Source organism: Argiope bruennichi, chromosome 8 (assembly GCF_947563725.1).
Source record: "Argiope bruennichi chromosome 8, qqArgBrue1.1, whole genome shotgun sequence".
Classification (NCBI taxonomy): Eukaryota; Metazoa; Arthropoda; class Arachnida; order Araneae; family Araneidae; genus Argiope; species Argiope bruennichi.
The window spans coordinates 78,704,944-78,720,312 of NC_079158.1; the positions used below are offsets into that span (position 1 = coordinate 78,704,944).

A 15,369-nucleotide genomic window follows, 5' to 3' on the forward strand; every position below is an offset into this window, starting at 1 on the left:
AAAATTTCATAATACAGCTAAAATATGAGTCACTCTTTCCAGTTAAACATAATAATTATAATTCGATTATGCATAATAAACATAAATGATAATGCGACGGAAATATCATATATGGGCTCATTGAAGCCGGTGAAATATTCTTTATTTCCAAGAAGACGAATTTTGTTGGCAAAGATTGGCGAGAAAACGTACACTGAAACCGTATTTTATATGGAACACTCTTATTTCGTTTACATGCTGTTATCGTAGAATTGATGAAATAGAACTTTGTAATTTATGAGCAAGTATTTCGAAATTCAGGAGAGAAAATAGTAAAAATATACTGTAGCCTTGTATTGTCAGAGGAAGACACAAATACTAATCCGTGCAGAAAATCCTTCAGAGCCGGAATTTGGAGAAATTTAATACCTGAAATGTATTGACTCCTGATTTGGCGTCATCGATCATCATTTGACAATCACACAGCCCAAAAAAGAAGATATTCCTCAAATATTAAAATAACAAACACTATCCTTTTCTAACTATTAGGAAACTCTAGCCTTGAAAGAATGATATTAATGAGTCTAATATTTTCTATTTCTCTTAGGTAGATGAAGAAAAATTTGATGAAATTTTATTTTTCATTTATTATAATGAATACATTGGTCAACAATTAAGGTCGAATTCAGCATTGTGCAACTTATTAATCTATACGTTTATTTGAAAGATAGTTATTATTTATTCCTCGTCTAAATCGCTAATTATGAAGTACCTAGCAATCTTTTTTTTTTTTTTTCATTTGAAGTATTTTTATTTCATTTCGGGTTTCCTCTTTTCCAATTAGTGCATAATCTTTTTTTTGGAATGGCTTAGAAAATTGATAAATGGAATGGCTTAGAAAATTGATAAAAAAAATGTAACAAACAATGCATAGAATTTTTTCTTTGAATGTTTTATGACATCTATTGCCCATTTACTACCTTTATACAAGGTGCGGCAGCATAATTTGCTTATTTGAAGTCACCAATACAAAGCGAAAAATGAACGTTAGAGGGCGTGGATGGACTCATGCGGATGGATGGTTTGGGAAGTTTATTCTCCCCGCCATTTATTACCGAGAATGCATTGGACAAATGAGCAGGGTGTGTTTGCAATAGATACTTACTTTTCGAACTGTCGCTTGATAGTAGCAACGCAGTGAGCCTTCCACATTTCCAGATTTTCCCTCGAGCATTCATACTTCCTCTTCCATTCACACTTTCAGATTTCTCCTCGAGCTCGTGTTCCTGGTAGGCAATCAATTGTGACGTGGGATAACAAATTCCCGAGTATTGGCAGTGTGCAAAAGAAATGATTAGCGGAACGGTCCGTCAGATCACTTCAAAACTACGCCTATACTGTTTTGCATTCTCTTCGGAGCTGGACCAGCAAATATGCAGCTGCTCTTGGAATCTCGGATCGTTCTGTGAGACGAATTCTGCATGAGGAGTTCCACTTTTATCCTTACAAGTTGGCTGTGGTGCAAAAGCTCAATGCAAGTGATTATGCGCTCACCCTATATGGCCCCTTGTGACTATTTTTATAAGGGTATCTAAAATACCTCGTCTACACTGATCGTCCAAGGAAACTTGCTGAATTGAAGGACAACATTAGCCGAGAAATCGCTCACATACCCATAGCTATGTTGGAAAGAATTGACCGAAACTTCAGAAGTGTCACTCAGTGTATCGCCAAGAAGGGACGACACTTGCTTGATACAATTTTCAAAACAGTGTCCAAGTAAATTTCCATGTATGTAACATATGGTGAATAAATATTTAGAATGGTACCTATAATATCTTTTGTTTTATTGATCCTTCAAATCAGCAAATTATGCTGCCGCATCCTGTATAATAAATTATTTTTATAAATACAGCTTTGCATTTACTTTTAGAAATAAATAATTTCTATTTTAAATAAGCATTTCATTTACTTGGTCAATTTGAGTCAATATTTCATGCTAATTTTGTTTAGTTGTGAAACTGAACGATACAAATTAATCATAATAAATGTTATATAATGATTTATTAAATAGTTTATTCATGAAGTTATTCTTACTTAGTTATATAATTAGTAATACTTAACTAACTTTATTTTTAATTTGAAGCAAAAAATTTGAAGATTATGTATGGTTTCCCTTTTTCCTAATAGTTTATAATATTCTTTTGGAAAATTTTAGAAAATAATTAAAAAATTTTTTTAAAAATAACAATTTATACTATATAATTTTTATTTACTTACATTTTTATTGAATAAAAAAATCTATTTTTATTTAAAAAGTTAAAAATGTTTTATTAATTAAAATTAGTATTTTTAATTAAAATATGTTTATTGGTATACATAAGATATAATTGCCAAAATTTTTGTACGTGGATTAAGAAACTCGCATTTCAAGACATTTAAGAAAATATACTATCCAAGCAAACGCAAATCTATATTTATTTTTAGAAATGAGAAATTTTATTTTGAATAAGCATTTTATTGCTCATATCATAACGCAAGTCAAGAATTTAGACTATATTTATTTAATTCTAGTGTATTTAATTATTACGCTGAATAACATACAAATCAATCATAATAAATGTTATATTGTGATTTATTTATTTGTGCACACTTGAAGTTTTAAATATTTCTCCACAATGCAAGTACAATGTATTCTTTGTATTTAAATTAAATTTCCACTGGCAAACCGCCATTTTCCCACATTTCATGTTAAATTCATATTTAAATGAAGCTCATTTTCGAGATTTTCTTGGCTTTTAAAGAGACATGTTAATTAACGAACATGTCAAAATACATCTCATCCCGCCACCAAAGTTCTTCTTTCTTAATCCCTGAATATGTTTTGGGAAATATTAAGCATGATAAAAGAGATCATTTGTTGTAAACTTAATTAAAGTTGTATAATTATAGATTGCTTAAAATGAAGTTTCTGTTATCAAAAAAAAAAAAAAAAAAATTACGATGCCTTCATTGACACTTGCATTAAGGAATTTTTTGAAAACTCCATAATAATTTTCAAAAGAGGTTTCTATGAGCTAAGGTGATGCATTTTTAAGGTAATTTTATTAATTTATAAATTTTATTTGTTTAAATTTCTATGTGCTTTAGAAAATATATTATCCTATAATGAAAAGAAGGTGCCAGCTTAATTTTTTTCTGATTTAAAAGCTTAAAATGGATAAAGATTTTTACAATATAAAACTTATAGTGATGTATTATATTTTTTTTCCTGTTATGTACTGTTTTGTCCCGATCTAAAATGTACTTATTCCATGCATGATTAACAAAGTTTTATTTCTTTATTCATGTATTATTTTCATTCATATTCATTTATTATATTTCTTTCATTTATTCATATATTCATATTCATTTATTATATTTTTGTTATGAAAGTGTATGTAAAAGTTAAAATTATTCATAAAATATTCAATATGAAATAACATGGATTCAATTGATGATTGTGCTTAAGCTTAACAATGAAGAAAAATTCTGCTGGGATTCTACAATTAAACTTTATTACTTTTAAATATTGCAAGTTAAATACACAGATAAGTATTCCTAATGACCCATGCCGCATTATAACTTTCACTATGTCATATATTTCTTTTATACTTTGTTACATAGTTAAGTTTCTACTTTTTTATAAAAATAATCTTATAACTTTAAACGATTTTGTATATATAAAATTTTATAATACATTTTTGTATATATAAAAATTTATTTCGTGTATCTCAGAAACGGCTCTAATGATTTGGATCAAATTTTAAGTTTATATAAGATTTTACTTTTTAAATTTATCTATGAGGTATATAGGTGTCTATCTGGAAAAAAACACGATTTTTCCAAAAAAGGATTTTTTTTATACAATTAAATATTGATATGTGGCTCTACATGACCTGCATAAAAGTGTCAGAGATGGAGTTAGGGTTACGGTTTCCATGCATTTCTCTCATGTTAGATCCGCGTTTGCAATTCAGTTAGATTACTCTTATTACATTAAATGAGTCATAGAATAGGATTTTATTTACAATTTTACAAAAAAAAATTAACAAATAAATAAAAATTCAGAGCGAAGAGGAGTTTCCCAAGTACTTATATTAAAAAAGGGCAAAATGAATATATTTTTTTATGACCTTCTAAGAATTATGAAAACATATATAAATATTGAAAAAAAATTATAAAATTTTATAAAAAAAATTAAGATATTGGATTAAAAATGTTCCCTAAGAAACAATTACTGAATGCAAGTAAAACTGCATGTGAATTGCTTTTAAACGGCATGGACTCGTTTAAAAGACCATCTATCTCTATGTTTATATTGTTATCAATTTGTTATTTTCTTATGTAATAAGTGATTAAGAAGATATAGTAATAGTTTCTGAATGAATTCCGCTCAATAATCTCTTGTTTTGGAGACCATTTAGCGACAAATATGATGATTCTGACAAAAAATAATATACATAAATAAAGACTTAGCTTCATTGGATTGTGTTCTGGATTTAGAGCATTCGGTTTCCTGTCATTGGAGCTATAAATTTCGTAGTCAGTCAGTAGTGACAGAATCAATCGAGTAGTCGAGTTGAGTCGAGCTTAGCTCCAGCGAGTAGTTGAATGAAGTCTCTCATTGGAGTTCTCTGTTGAGCACTTTGTGTTTTATTTGCTTAATAACGGTTTTTTCATGTGTATTGTTAATTTCTGCAAATGTTATTTTATGCATACTTCATTGATGTATAAACTATATTTCGCGTTTCTCTATAGAATAAATCTTTTGACTTTTCACCATACAACTCTCTAGCGGATTTTCCATATATCGATGTATTTGATATATCGATATCACTGAATTTCCTTCAAACAATTTTATTTCACTTGGGATTCCATCATGTGTCTAATAATTTAGATAGTGTCGACATAATAAAAAGTTTACTCAAAAATACAAAATGATTCAACGTAAAATTAGAGTACTATCCATAATGCTGGAGAATCGTCATCCAATGATACAATGTTCTTCACTGCATAATTGAAAATATAATACAATAATTGAAAATGTGGGATATTAGCATAAGAAATTATATGCAAATTTGATTAAACTCGTTTATTTTTCAATTGCACTACTCTCAAAATGTAATTTTTTTAGCATAATTTGGAAAAAAATGCAATTGTAATGAACACATCAAGTAATTTGAATAAAAAAAAGTCTTCCCAAACTTCCAGAAATGTAGTTTTTCATAAAAAGGTACAGTTATTTAAAGTTTATATTATAAATTCTAAAGTTAGTTAAAAATACGATCACTTCACAGAATCTGAATATGAGGCTAACTACCCATTAAAGATATATATATTTTTTATTGTATTATAAAAATATTATTTATATTATAAAAAAAATATTATATTAAAAATTAATTATATCAAGCTAGTTTTTGTAACGTGAAATATTTTTTTACAAAATAAGTAAATTCGTGATAAAATCTTATTTCAGTGCCAAGAAAATATTATTTAGAAATTAATTTTCTTAATGATTGATTTTATTAAAATCTACAATAATTACTTTTCATTTTAAACAATATGCCTTTGAGAAGTTATATTCTTTGACTCATAATTTTTTTAAATCATGTATAATCTCCTGAAAAGATGTTATTTATAAAAATGTTATGTAGAAAGTATTTCTAAACATTTTTATAGTATTATTACTAAGATATTAAAAAATTATTTGTCTCCTCTTCATAGTGGGTCCAAAAATAGAGCCATTTAACTTCCCAACGAATCTAGAAGAAGGTATGCGTTCCATTGTAACTTGCGCAGTTCTATCGGGTGATCCTCCGATGACAACTCAGTGGCTGAAAGACGGTGCAGAAATACCGTTGGATCTGGAACCAAAAATTGAAATGATTGACGAATATACGACGTATTTGAAGTTTACAGCTGTTGGACCGCATCACAATGGAAATTATACCTGCATAGCAAAGAATCCAGCGGCTACCGTTAACTATACTGCTTTGCTTGTGGTTAATGGTAAGAAAACTAATTCATTTCGTAAATGATTAATTATAGTTAATTAGTTAACAATAATTAATTAACTAATAATTAATTTAATTTTATTTTTATTCACACATATATATAGGAGCATAAATAAAATCTTTTTAAATCCTTTAAATTCAAAATGGTGTTTTGTATAGCCAGGGAAGTTGTGCATGCCTGTAATAAAGTGAATATGCTGGATTTATTGAGACAGATGACAGTGTCCCAAGCGGCGAAATAGGGAAGTTACGAAAAATAACATAAAAGCGAAGGCGGCAACCTAAAAACTAGAAAAATACAAGCTATACCGCTTTATAAGCACGGGCAAAACTTCAAGGTATTAGCTGTAAAATTGGCAATGATATTTGATATTAAAATTATGAAATATCCATTAAATGAAAAACGAGTTCGTCTAAGATTACAAAATATATTATCCGTTATTATCATACATTTTTCTAAGTTCAAGGGAAAGATAAATTTAAACGACAAAAAAAGTACAGAAATATTAATAATAATAATAAATATGGGCTGAAATATTCACCTAGGGTGTGAGACAGATGATACTGAAAGAATGAGTTCCTATTTTGATGATTTCTGCTGAAATGAAGCAACTGGTAAAACCGTTTATTTTTCTACATCACCGGAAACAACAAACAAAAATACCCACAGATAAATTCAAAATAAGTCATTTAACAAATATGACTTATCATCACTTCTAATTTATAGCTATTTCTAATTTTATCTGTTTTATACTGAAATATTTCGTTTCAGTGTATCCCAATTATTTGTAAATAAATGTATTTCATATTTGGTAAAATAGATTACAATATTCATGGGGCTAGTTTATGTATTTCTTTTTAGCCTTTATATGTTAACCTTATTCCAGAAGAAGTTTGACAAGAATTTAGGATTTTAATAATTGGAGTTATGAAAGAAGTTGTTTCGCTTTCGCCATTGTTAAAACAGCTGGGAAGTAACCTTATATTTGGTTGCTTTTATTTCCATTTGTTTATATACTATATTCAATTGTCAAAGCTGTTTTTTTCATATATATAATATATTAGTTTACCAGCTTTGATAAAGTAGACCAGATTTGACCAATAAGAAGCAAGAAATAACATCCCTAAATAGTTTTCCTAATTTTATTCATATGCTTTAAACGACAAGCTAATCAGTCTTGAATAAAGTAATCGAATTATAGTAATTATATTTAGATTTATGACTAAAAATAATATAATAGCACTTAATTGATTTAGTGATTTATTTTCGGTCATTATATCGCCGCCCTTCTCTGAAATTATGTTTTTAAAGATGAATTATTCTATATTTTAAGGCAGTCTGTACTCTGATATAACTTATTAACTAAAATTTAATTTTTCTAAATTTTGCGGTGATTCTTTTCTATTGCAGGTAGATCATACTATAAGATATCTGCTAAGTTTAAAATAACGAATGATACCATGTTTACTATCCAAAATATCGCAAAATGAATAACACATTATTTTGAAGAAGATAATTGTATAATTTAATATCATATAATTTAATTTCTAAACATTCAAAAGTAAATGATACGATATACACTATTATATACTTTAAATAGTGGATTTATATGAATTTTAATAATAAAAAGAAATTGAAATATGTGATATATGCAATATGATCAATTTGAAATATTAGGTATATCTATATTCAATATAATTAACTTGATACAGTAGATAATATCGTACCCAATATAATAAAATATGCATACAGATGGCACTATATCGAAAACAACCAATTTGGTACAAGATATGATCCTTTTTTAGCTATAAGAGACTGATTGTCATAGATTATTTTTTATGCACGAAGCTGCATTTTATGAAATGCAGTGAATGACATTGTTTGCATTTTTCTAAATTTAACATAATCTATGATATCATAGCAGAACACTATAAAAAGCAAAAACTTCTGAATAAATGGAATCGATAATTCTTAAATTGTGGGCTTAATCCTCCATTGAAACTCGCTAATGAAACTTTAAAAATATATGCAGCCAAAAAATAATAAGATTTAGGGAAAGATGATTTATTTATTGAAATTACAATAAGAAAAGAAACATTATCTTAAGACTGACACAAATATTTCATTTAGAATCAGGTAATTAAATAAGACTAAATCAAAAATACTTTTAAATCAGTTCCTTAAAAGTTCCAGCTAAAAAATCAATCCTGCAATTTAATTTCCATTTATTATATACTTGATGCAATTAATCAATTCATAAGATACTCAAAAACAGCTATCATAATTCTGATACTGTTACTCAAAATGATGTTTAATTGACTTTTATATACCATATTTTAAATTTCTCTGCTTCCGAGAATGACTTGGAAGTGCAAAACAGCAGAAAACTATTTTTCAAAATGGCAGGAAAGAGAAGTCGTTTAGAACAGAAAGAGATGTTCTCGAGCACTATCTATCCATAACGGATTGGAGGAAAATGATAAACTCTTCTATTCCAATGATTTTATGGACAGTAGACCTATCGATTGAGAGTTTGACACTTTACAAATGGGCGGCTTCTACCTCGTGAATCCCTAGACGCTATATTTGAAGTCCCTGGCACCGACTTTCGTTTTCTTTCTGCTACTTTCTTTCTCTTTTTTCCTTTCTCAATTTCTTACGCCCTGTGCTCATTTTTCTTTCCTTTTTCCCCTTGCAGTTCCCCCATACTGGAGATCTCAACCCACTGACCGCTCGGCCGTGATGGGAGAAAGCCTCACTATAGACTGTCAAGCCAACGGATTCCCTGTACCTCAAGTTAGGTGGAAAAAAGATCACGGTACTTTTTTCCTTTCTTTCTTTGTAAAAAGTTGAAAGTCTATTATTAGAGGGAAAACAATAACAATTGTTTTTAGTTCTAACTTTATACAAGTTTGTTCAAATTTGAAATTCTTTGTTGCGATATAGATAAATCGTGTACAACTGTTAAGTAAAGGTCGCTCTTGGAATAATACTAGAAAATAGTGGAATGAATTCAATAATCTGCTAAATGTATTGATATTAAAACATAAACATGACATATTGAGGCTTCATCTAGTACGCTTTTCTCAAAACCATAAATTCATACTTAGCAGTCATCTTTTTTTTTTTTTTTTTTGTAATAACTGATTGTTTCCTCTTAAATACAATGTATAATACTTTCAATGCTTTATCATATGCTTTTTTATTTTAAAAAGTAATAATTCATGAACCTTTCTTGCTGATTACTAGCATAGAATCATTACATAATTCGTTCGGAGGCTCCGTTTTCATAATTGTGTTATGAACGTATTGTCATACATTTAAAATTTGAAACATATACCAAATTTAATGCTCGTGCGAGAAGAGACAGGATATACTTATTTTTAATATCATACCAACTGCATTCAATGATCAGCTGCCTGCCCATCATTTATAGCATAAATATATACGCGTCACCCAATAATAAACAAAATTAACAATTTATCACAATAAGCTTTCTTTTGTTGTGATAAAATTTTTAATAGACAAAATTTTATAACAATAAAAGAAATCGCGATTTTAAATTATAACTGACAAATTAACTTAGAGCATTCTGACTGGTTAATAATGCTTTCAAAAGGACGAAAGAAAATTGGTGATAGCGCTCCAGTTGACTCGTCAGAATAAGGCAGTGGTCTATTTTACACCATGATATATTTTCAAAATAGTGATCGGTGAAAAATATATGAACATTCATAATCAAGAGCTTCCATATGAAACAAAATCAGTCGAAATGCGTACAGTGGTTCTATTAATATTTTTCCCAGTAGGGAATATACAGTTAAATATTGCTTTTCAGATATCTCTCAAAAATCAGAATAATTGTTGGTAAGATAAGCTACTATTAATGACACCTGTATAGGTTTTGAGTTTTCATATTGGTTTAACCCTTTCACTGTTATTCCGGCGCAACCGTCCGTGCAAATTCTACTCTGTCTGGCTGATTTCTGTTTCAAACGAGTAATCGCGAGAATATAAAACGAGCTATCTCAAAGGAAACTTTGGCTTCATAACTTGCTGTAAGTTATAAAGCCTTGTTTGCATAGAAACCGTTCCTTCAGGATAGACATTGCACTTCCGGGGTAGCCGTATCAGTGCTGCGTGGGTTAAAGAAGTGTGAATTTGGATCAGTGGCTGAATCTAAAGTATTGGTTGTTTTAATTTGCTAATCATTCTAAACATAAAGATTACCAGATTTTTTCTAATCCATTCATTCTTTTAAATAACTCACAACGTTTTAGCTAGTAATCATTATAATTAGCTAATTTTATCAATTACAAATTTTAAATTTTCTAATACAAAATTTTAATAAGAAAAAATAATTTTTATTCATGCTGCAATATTACTGTTATGTAAAATATCTCAAACTATAAATGCAACAGTCTAATGTCCCTTTAAGCTTTATTTTCAAGAATATTGCAAATATAAAAAAAGGCTTGTAGTTTTATCGCAATATAAATATAGTTATCCCATTTTGCAGTACAAAACGATAAAATTGATGTTGTACTAATAAAAAAAAATCCATATGAACTGAATCTAAATCACATAAAATACAGTAATTTATATGATTTAAGTCGATTAATGATTTCAGGCCTTTGTATTCGGTATATCTTGAAGCTATGTTCCTTGAAACTACTATAAATAAAACATATTAAATTTTAACTCCATTTTAAAATGATATATACTGATATTCTAAGAGATTCTCATTAAATAGAAATTAATGTCATAAATATTCAATCAGCACAGCATGCAATACTGATGTACAATGTTGCTCAACACTGTGAAATATTATATTATATAATAATCATTAATTTTATACAATATTGAGAATAATATTTAATATCATACAATATATGTGTTCTACAAATTTATTGAATATAATAAAAATAAAAGAAAGAAAGAATTTGAAAAGTGACTTGAAGATCTTGTTCAAACTGTTATAATATGACAATGATTTAAGCTTCAGTTTCTATATTTATTTAATATGTTCTTATTTATATTGCATTAATAATGTGGATATAAATAATATTTAATGTCTTCACAACGCGTTTATATATTAATGCAACAAATAAAACAATAAAAAAAATTGTAAACATAATTGGCTAAATGTATACATGGAGTAAATCCTTTGCGCTAATAGAATTATTATAAATGTAAATATTATTATTAATAATATTTAAATGGCCATGCAATTTCTATTCTGAAGGAACCTTTAAAGTTCATAAACATCAGCATGTTAATACTATATATGCGCATTAATAATATATATTTAGAATTCACTTAGAAACATTTTAATAATTCATATCAGGATCTACGACAAGAAAACAAATATAACTTTAATGCTCATATTTATACGAAACTTATACAGAATTTCAAATTCCGACTGGAAACCTGAGCGTGTATTTTATAAAAATATCCAAACACATATATACTTTAAATAACTAAAAAGTACGGCACATATCTGAAACTGAATATAACTTTACAGTCCCAAATAAAAACATTAAAAAGTTATTATGTCTGGAATATCAACAATTTATTTTAATCTTTTAGATATTTACATTTCAAATAACATTCCACTACGCATTTGCATGGCTTTCACCATACAATACCACAAAACGTGGCAGCACATAATCTAAACCTAGTATCCATCAGACTGAATTCTCTGAAGGAAAATTTTATGCATTCAAGTATGGAGAACAAGAATATACAATCATACCTTGTTCACTCATGTTTATAAAAAATAAACTTTCCTCTGCATGTGCGTTTACTTTGATCTCCCAAACTGCATTTACGACGGCCGGGAATATTTCTTATGCGAGGAGATCACGGAAGAGAAGGAATCTAGCGTGAGACGTCATAAAAAAATGGAAGGAATAGGCAATAAACCTATATTTCAAATGGAATCCTTCCTGGTAAGAGGCTACGACGTGACTCCATTTATTTCAAATTGAGTATCGAGGAGATGTCGCATGCATTTTTCAAATTTTCTTCTCCATAAACTGTCTGGGCCATCTTCTAACGTTATTTTTGAGATCTTCATGGAGAGTAGTAAATTTCTTCCAATAAATTGAACGCCTATAACAGAGAAGAGAGCTGAACTGTGATTCCAATGATTCCAATAGACCTAAGTATGATCGATTTTTAACTTAGGTCAGGAAAAACTTGTTTTTTGAGAGTTGTCTGGGAACCTGTAAAAGAAAGAAAAATGGATTAATATCCCAATGACTTTGTAATTTTATTTATAATGAAAAAAGTTGCTTTGTTACAGAATTAATTCCATATTAACAGGAAGATCATGTTTGCATTCACAATTTTTTTAATCTTGCTTTTTCGGAGAAAATATATGAATTACATACTGATTACTTATGGATATTTTTCAATCTTACCTATATATGAACTAGTCATTTAAATAAATAAAAAAATTAATAAAAAACGTGAATGTACTTAGTTTAATATATTATTCTAATCGGTTAATACAATAATAATTGCATTATTGTTATTTTATGTGAACAGAATGTATTCGTATACGGATAATGTCATATAGCGCCATGTCACAAAATTAAGAGGTACCAGTAAGTTCTCATCTTATGGTAACAATGCAAGTACCACAGAATTATACGAGATAGCATTATATGACATTGTCAGCATGAGAACAGACAGAAAAAAGTTTCTAATAGTTGGTTATAAATTTTTTTTTCTTTCGTGTTTATGTGGAATTGCGTTTTATTCTTAGAAAAGGCAGATATATAGATTAACTTAAAAAACAGAACTTTATCAAATATAAAATTTGACTCAAATCATTAGAGCCGTTTCCGAGATGCATGAAATAAATTTATATCCTATACAAGAATTGCTAATTTAAAGTCATAAGAATTTGGCTCCGCTAAAAGGAATTTTCGACATATAAACTAAAACTAAATACATCATTTAAAGAAAAGCCAGGCCTAAAAGAAATGTCAGCTCTTAAATCTTCAATTTGGATAAATTTTCATGCATTTTTGTATAACTTGCTCGGAATTTATATTTATTCTAAAAATATTTTTGTTTCGAATCTGTAACATTTTACAATTTTCCTACAAATATTTTGAAATATTATTCAAATCCAATTTTAAATGAATTTGCATACAAGATTTGGAGATAAGTCCAAAAGGCTTTGTTAAAAAAAGAACAGTTATTTATATTTAACTGCATAATGGTTTTTATGTCAAATTATAAAAAAATATGTAATTATAAATCAGTATATTTTTATCAGTGTGAACGGAATAAAGAAATATTTTAACAAGTCCTAAATAAAATCTACAATTAGAATAATTTTCTGGTATATTAGTGTAATTGTTAAATAATTTTCTAATCAGCATTGTTTAATGCAAAACCATTATGCTTGGATCGACCTACATATAATATATATATCGGTCTACACTGCTGATATATCTAATCCGTTTTGGAAATTATTTAAAAGCAGAAAAAAAATGGAAATAATTTATTAAATCCAATTAAAAAAACTTTGAAAATAATTGAAGAAAGTTTTACAAATTTTGGTTTTAGAAAAAATTATAGACATATTGAATTCTTTTGAGTCATACAATTGATATGCATTTCAATATGCACAATGAAGCAAAGTTTCTGTATAATTCAATAATAAAACACTAGGAATTGAAACAGTAATAGAAGGGAAACAGTAGTACAATACTTTAATTAAAAAATATGAATAAATTAATATCTCTGTTAGATTAGTTGATTTAAAAAAATATTCAAAACATTGAATTTCAAAGGTACCACTGATATTAAAATACTTTGTTAGAAGAAGACTATAACTCATGAATGCTACCTACTTACGAATCCTTGTAGTGATTATTTTTCTTGATTAAAGTATTGGCTAAATTGTAAAAGTTCGTATAACAAAAGCTTCAAACTAGCAGCTAAATACTGAAAAATGGAGAATTAACATTAAAATACATTTATACACAGATGTGAAGAAGAATATTATTTCGACTGCCAAATAAAGGAACTGTTTAAATTTCTTAGTAATCACTGAAAAATGAATTCAAAGACAAAATATGAATGGATCCTCTAATTTTACTCACTTTCTTTACAGATTTTTAAAATAAATAGTTAATTTGTCACATGCTATGTATTGGTAAAAAGGCTTTAAATGATTTAAAATGTTACTGTACTGTAAATACGGCACTGTCAGATACTTAAATATTTCTCTCCTCATAAAGATCTTATCATTAATCCACAAATGTAAGTAATGAAATGATGGTTAATTTCAACGATCGACATTTTGAAGGAAAAAATTGAAACAAATTTCTCGCCCCTATAAAATCAAATAGGTCCTCTGTTTTCCAAGGGATAAAAATGTTATTTATGATACAATCTTCAAGATGTCCAGGCCATAACACACATCATGAAACAAAACCCTCAAAGTATTTGGATTCTGCATTTCGTTGTTTTCTAAAAACAAAATACACTGGCGTACAGAATAAAAAAGATGGGTCACCCCATAGATTCCACACTGTATTGTTTTTATTTCGTCTATTGGAACTATTATAACAAGGAAAGAATATTCTTCCTACAAATTCGTGATACTTAAAAATTAAAAGCTTGAATACTTGTGTTATATTTATCGTTTTTCTTAACAAATACAGGACTACAAATAATGAGGACTACAGTACCACTTAAACATCATTCAAACTACAAAAAAGCGAATACAATAATACCAATTACAATAACTTTTGGGGCACAAACTTCGTAATTTTTTGGATGAAACAAATCGTGCTCTTGTTCATTGACTTTCTTTAAAACATTTACCTGTCAGTTACAGCATTATTCGAATATTTTGGTGGCAGAACCCGAGAGATCGTTCAGTACTGAGAAGCTTATAGAGTAAGTAATCAGTACTGAGAAGCTTATAGAGTAAGTACTCAGTACTGAGAAGCTTATAGAGTAAGTACTCAGTACTGAGAAGCTTATAGAGTAAGTACTCAGTACTGAGAAGATCACATTGTAAGTTCTCAGTACTGAAAAGATCACATTGTAAGTACACAGTACTGAGAAGATCACATAGTACATAGATACTCAATTCTGAGACATACTAAGAGAAACATTTTCAATAATAATGTTTAAAATGAATATTGTATTACAACTTTCTAACTGTTGTAAAAGCATCAGAATGTTTTTTTAAATATTATAATTTTTTTTACTGCTCAAGTTAACAGATTAAAACGGAATTAAATTGAATTTGAATGGGGAAAAGAAATTTCTGAAAAGGGTAATTTAAGTTTTTTAAATAGG

The 15,369-nt window shown here is 28.0% G+C and overlaps 1 protein-coding gene across 5 annotated transcripts in view; it reads left to right on the forward strand.

The window, feature by feature from the left end:
- LOC129981869 (cell adhesion molecule Dscam2-like) overlaps nucleotides 1-15,369 on the forward strand; it is a 614,065-nt gene that overhangs the window by 321,290 nt on the left and 277,406 nt on the right. For all 5 annotated transcript variants that reach the window (XM_056092905.1, XM_056092906.1, XM_056092909.1 and 2 more), the window contains exons 10-11: nucleotides 5,746-6,030; nucleotides 8,735-8,854. In XM_056092905.1, coding sequence (XP_055948880.1) covers nucleotides 5,746-6,030; nucleotides 8,735-8,854 — 405 coding nt within the window. The remainder of the gene's footprint in view (nucleotides 1-5,745; nucleotides 6,031-8,734; nucleotides 8,855-15,369) is intronic.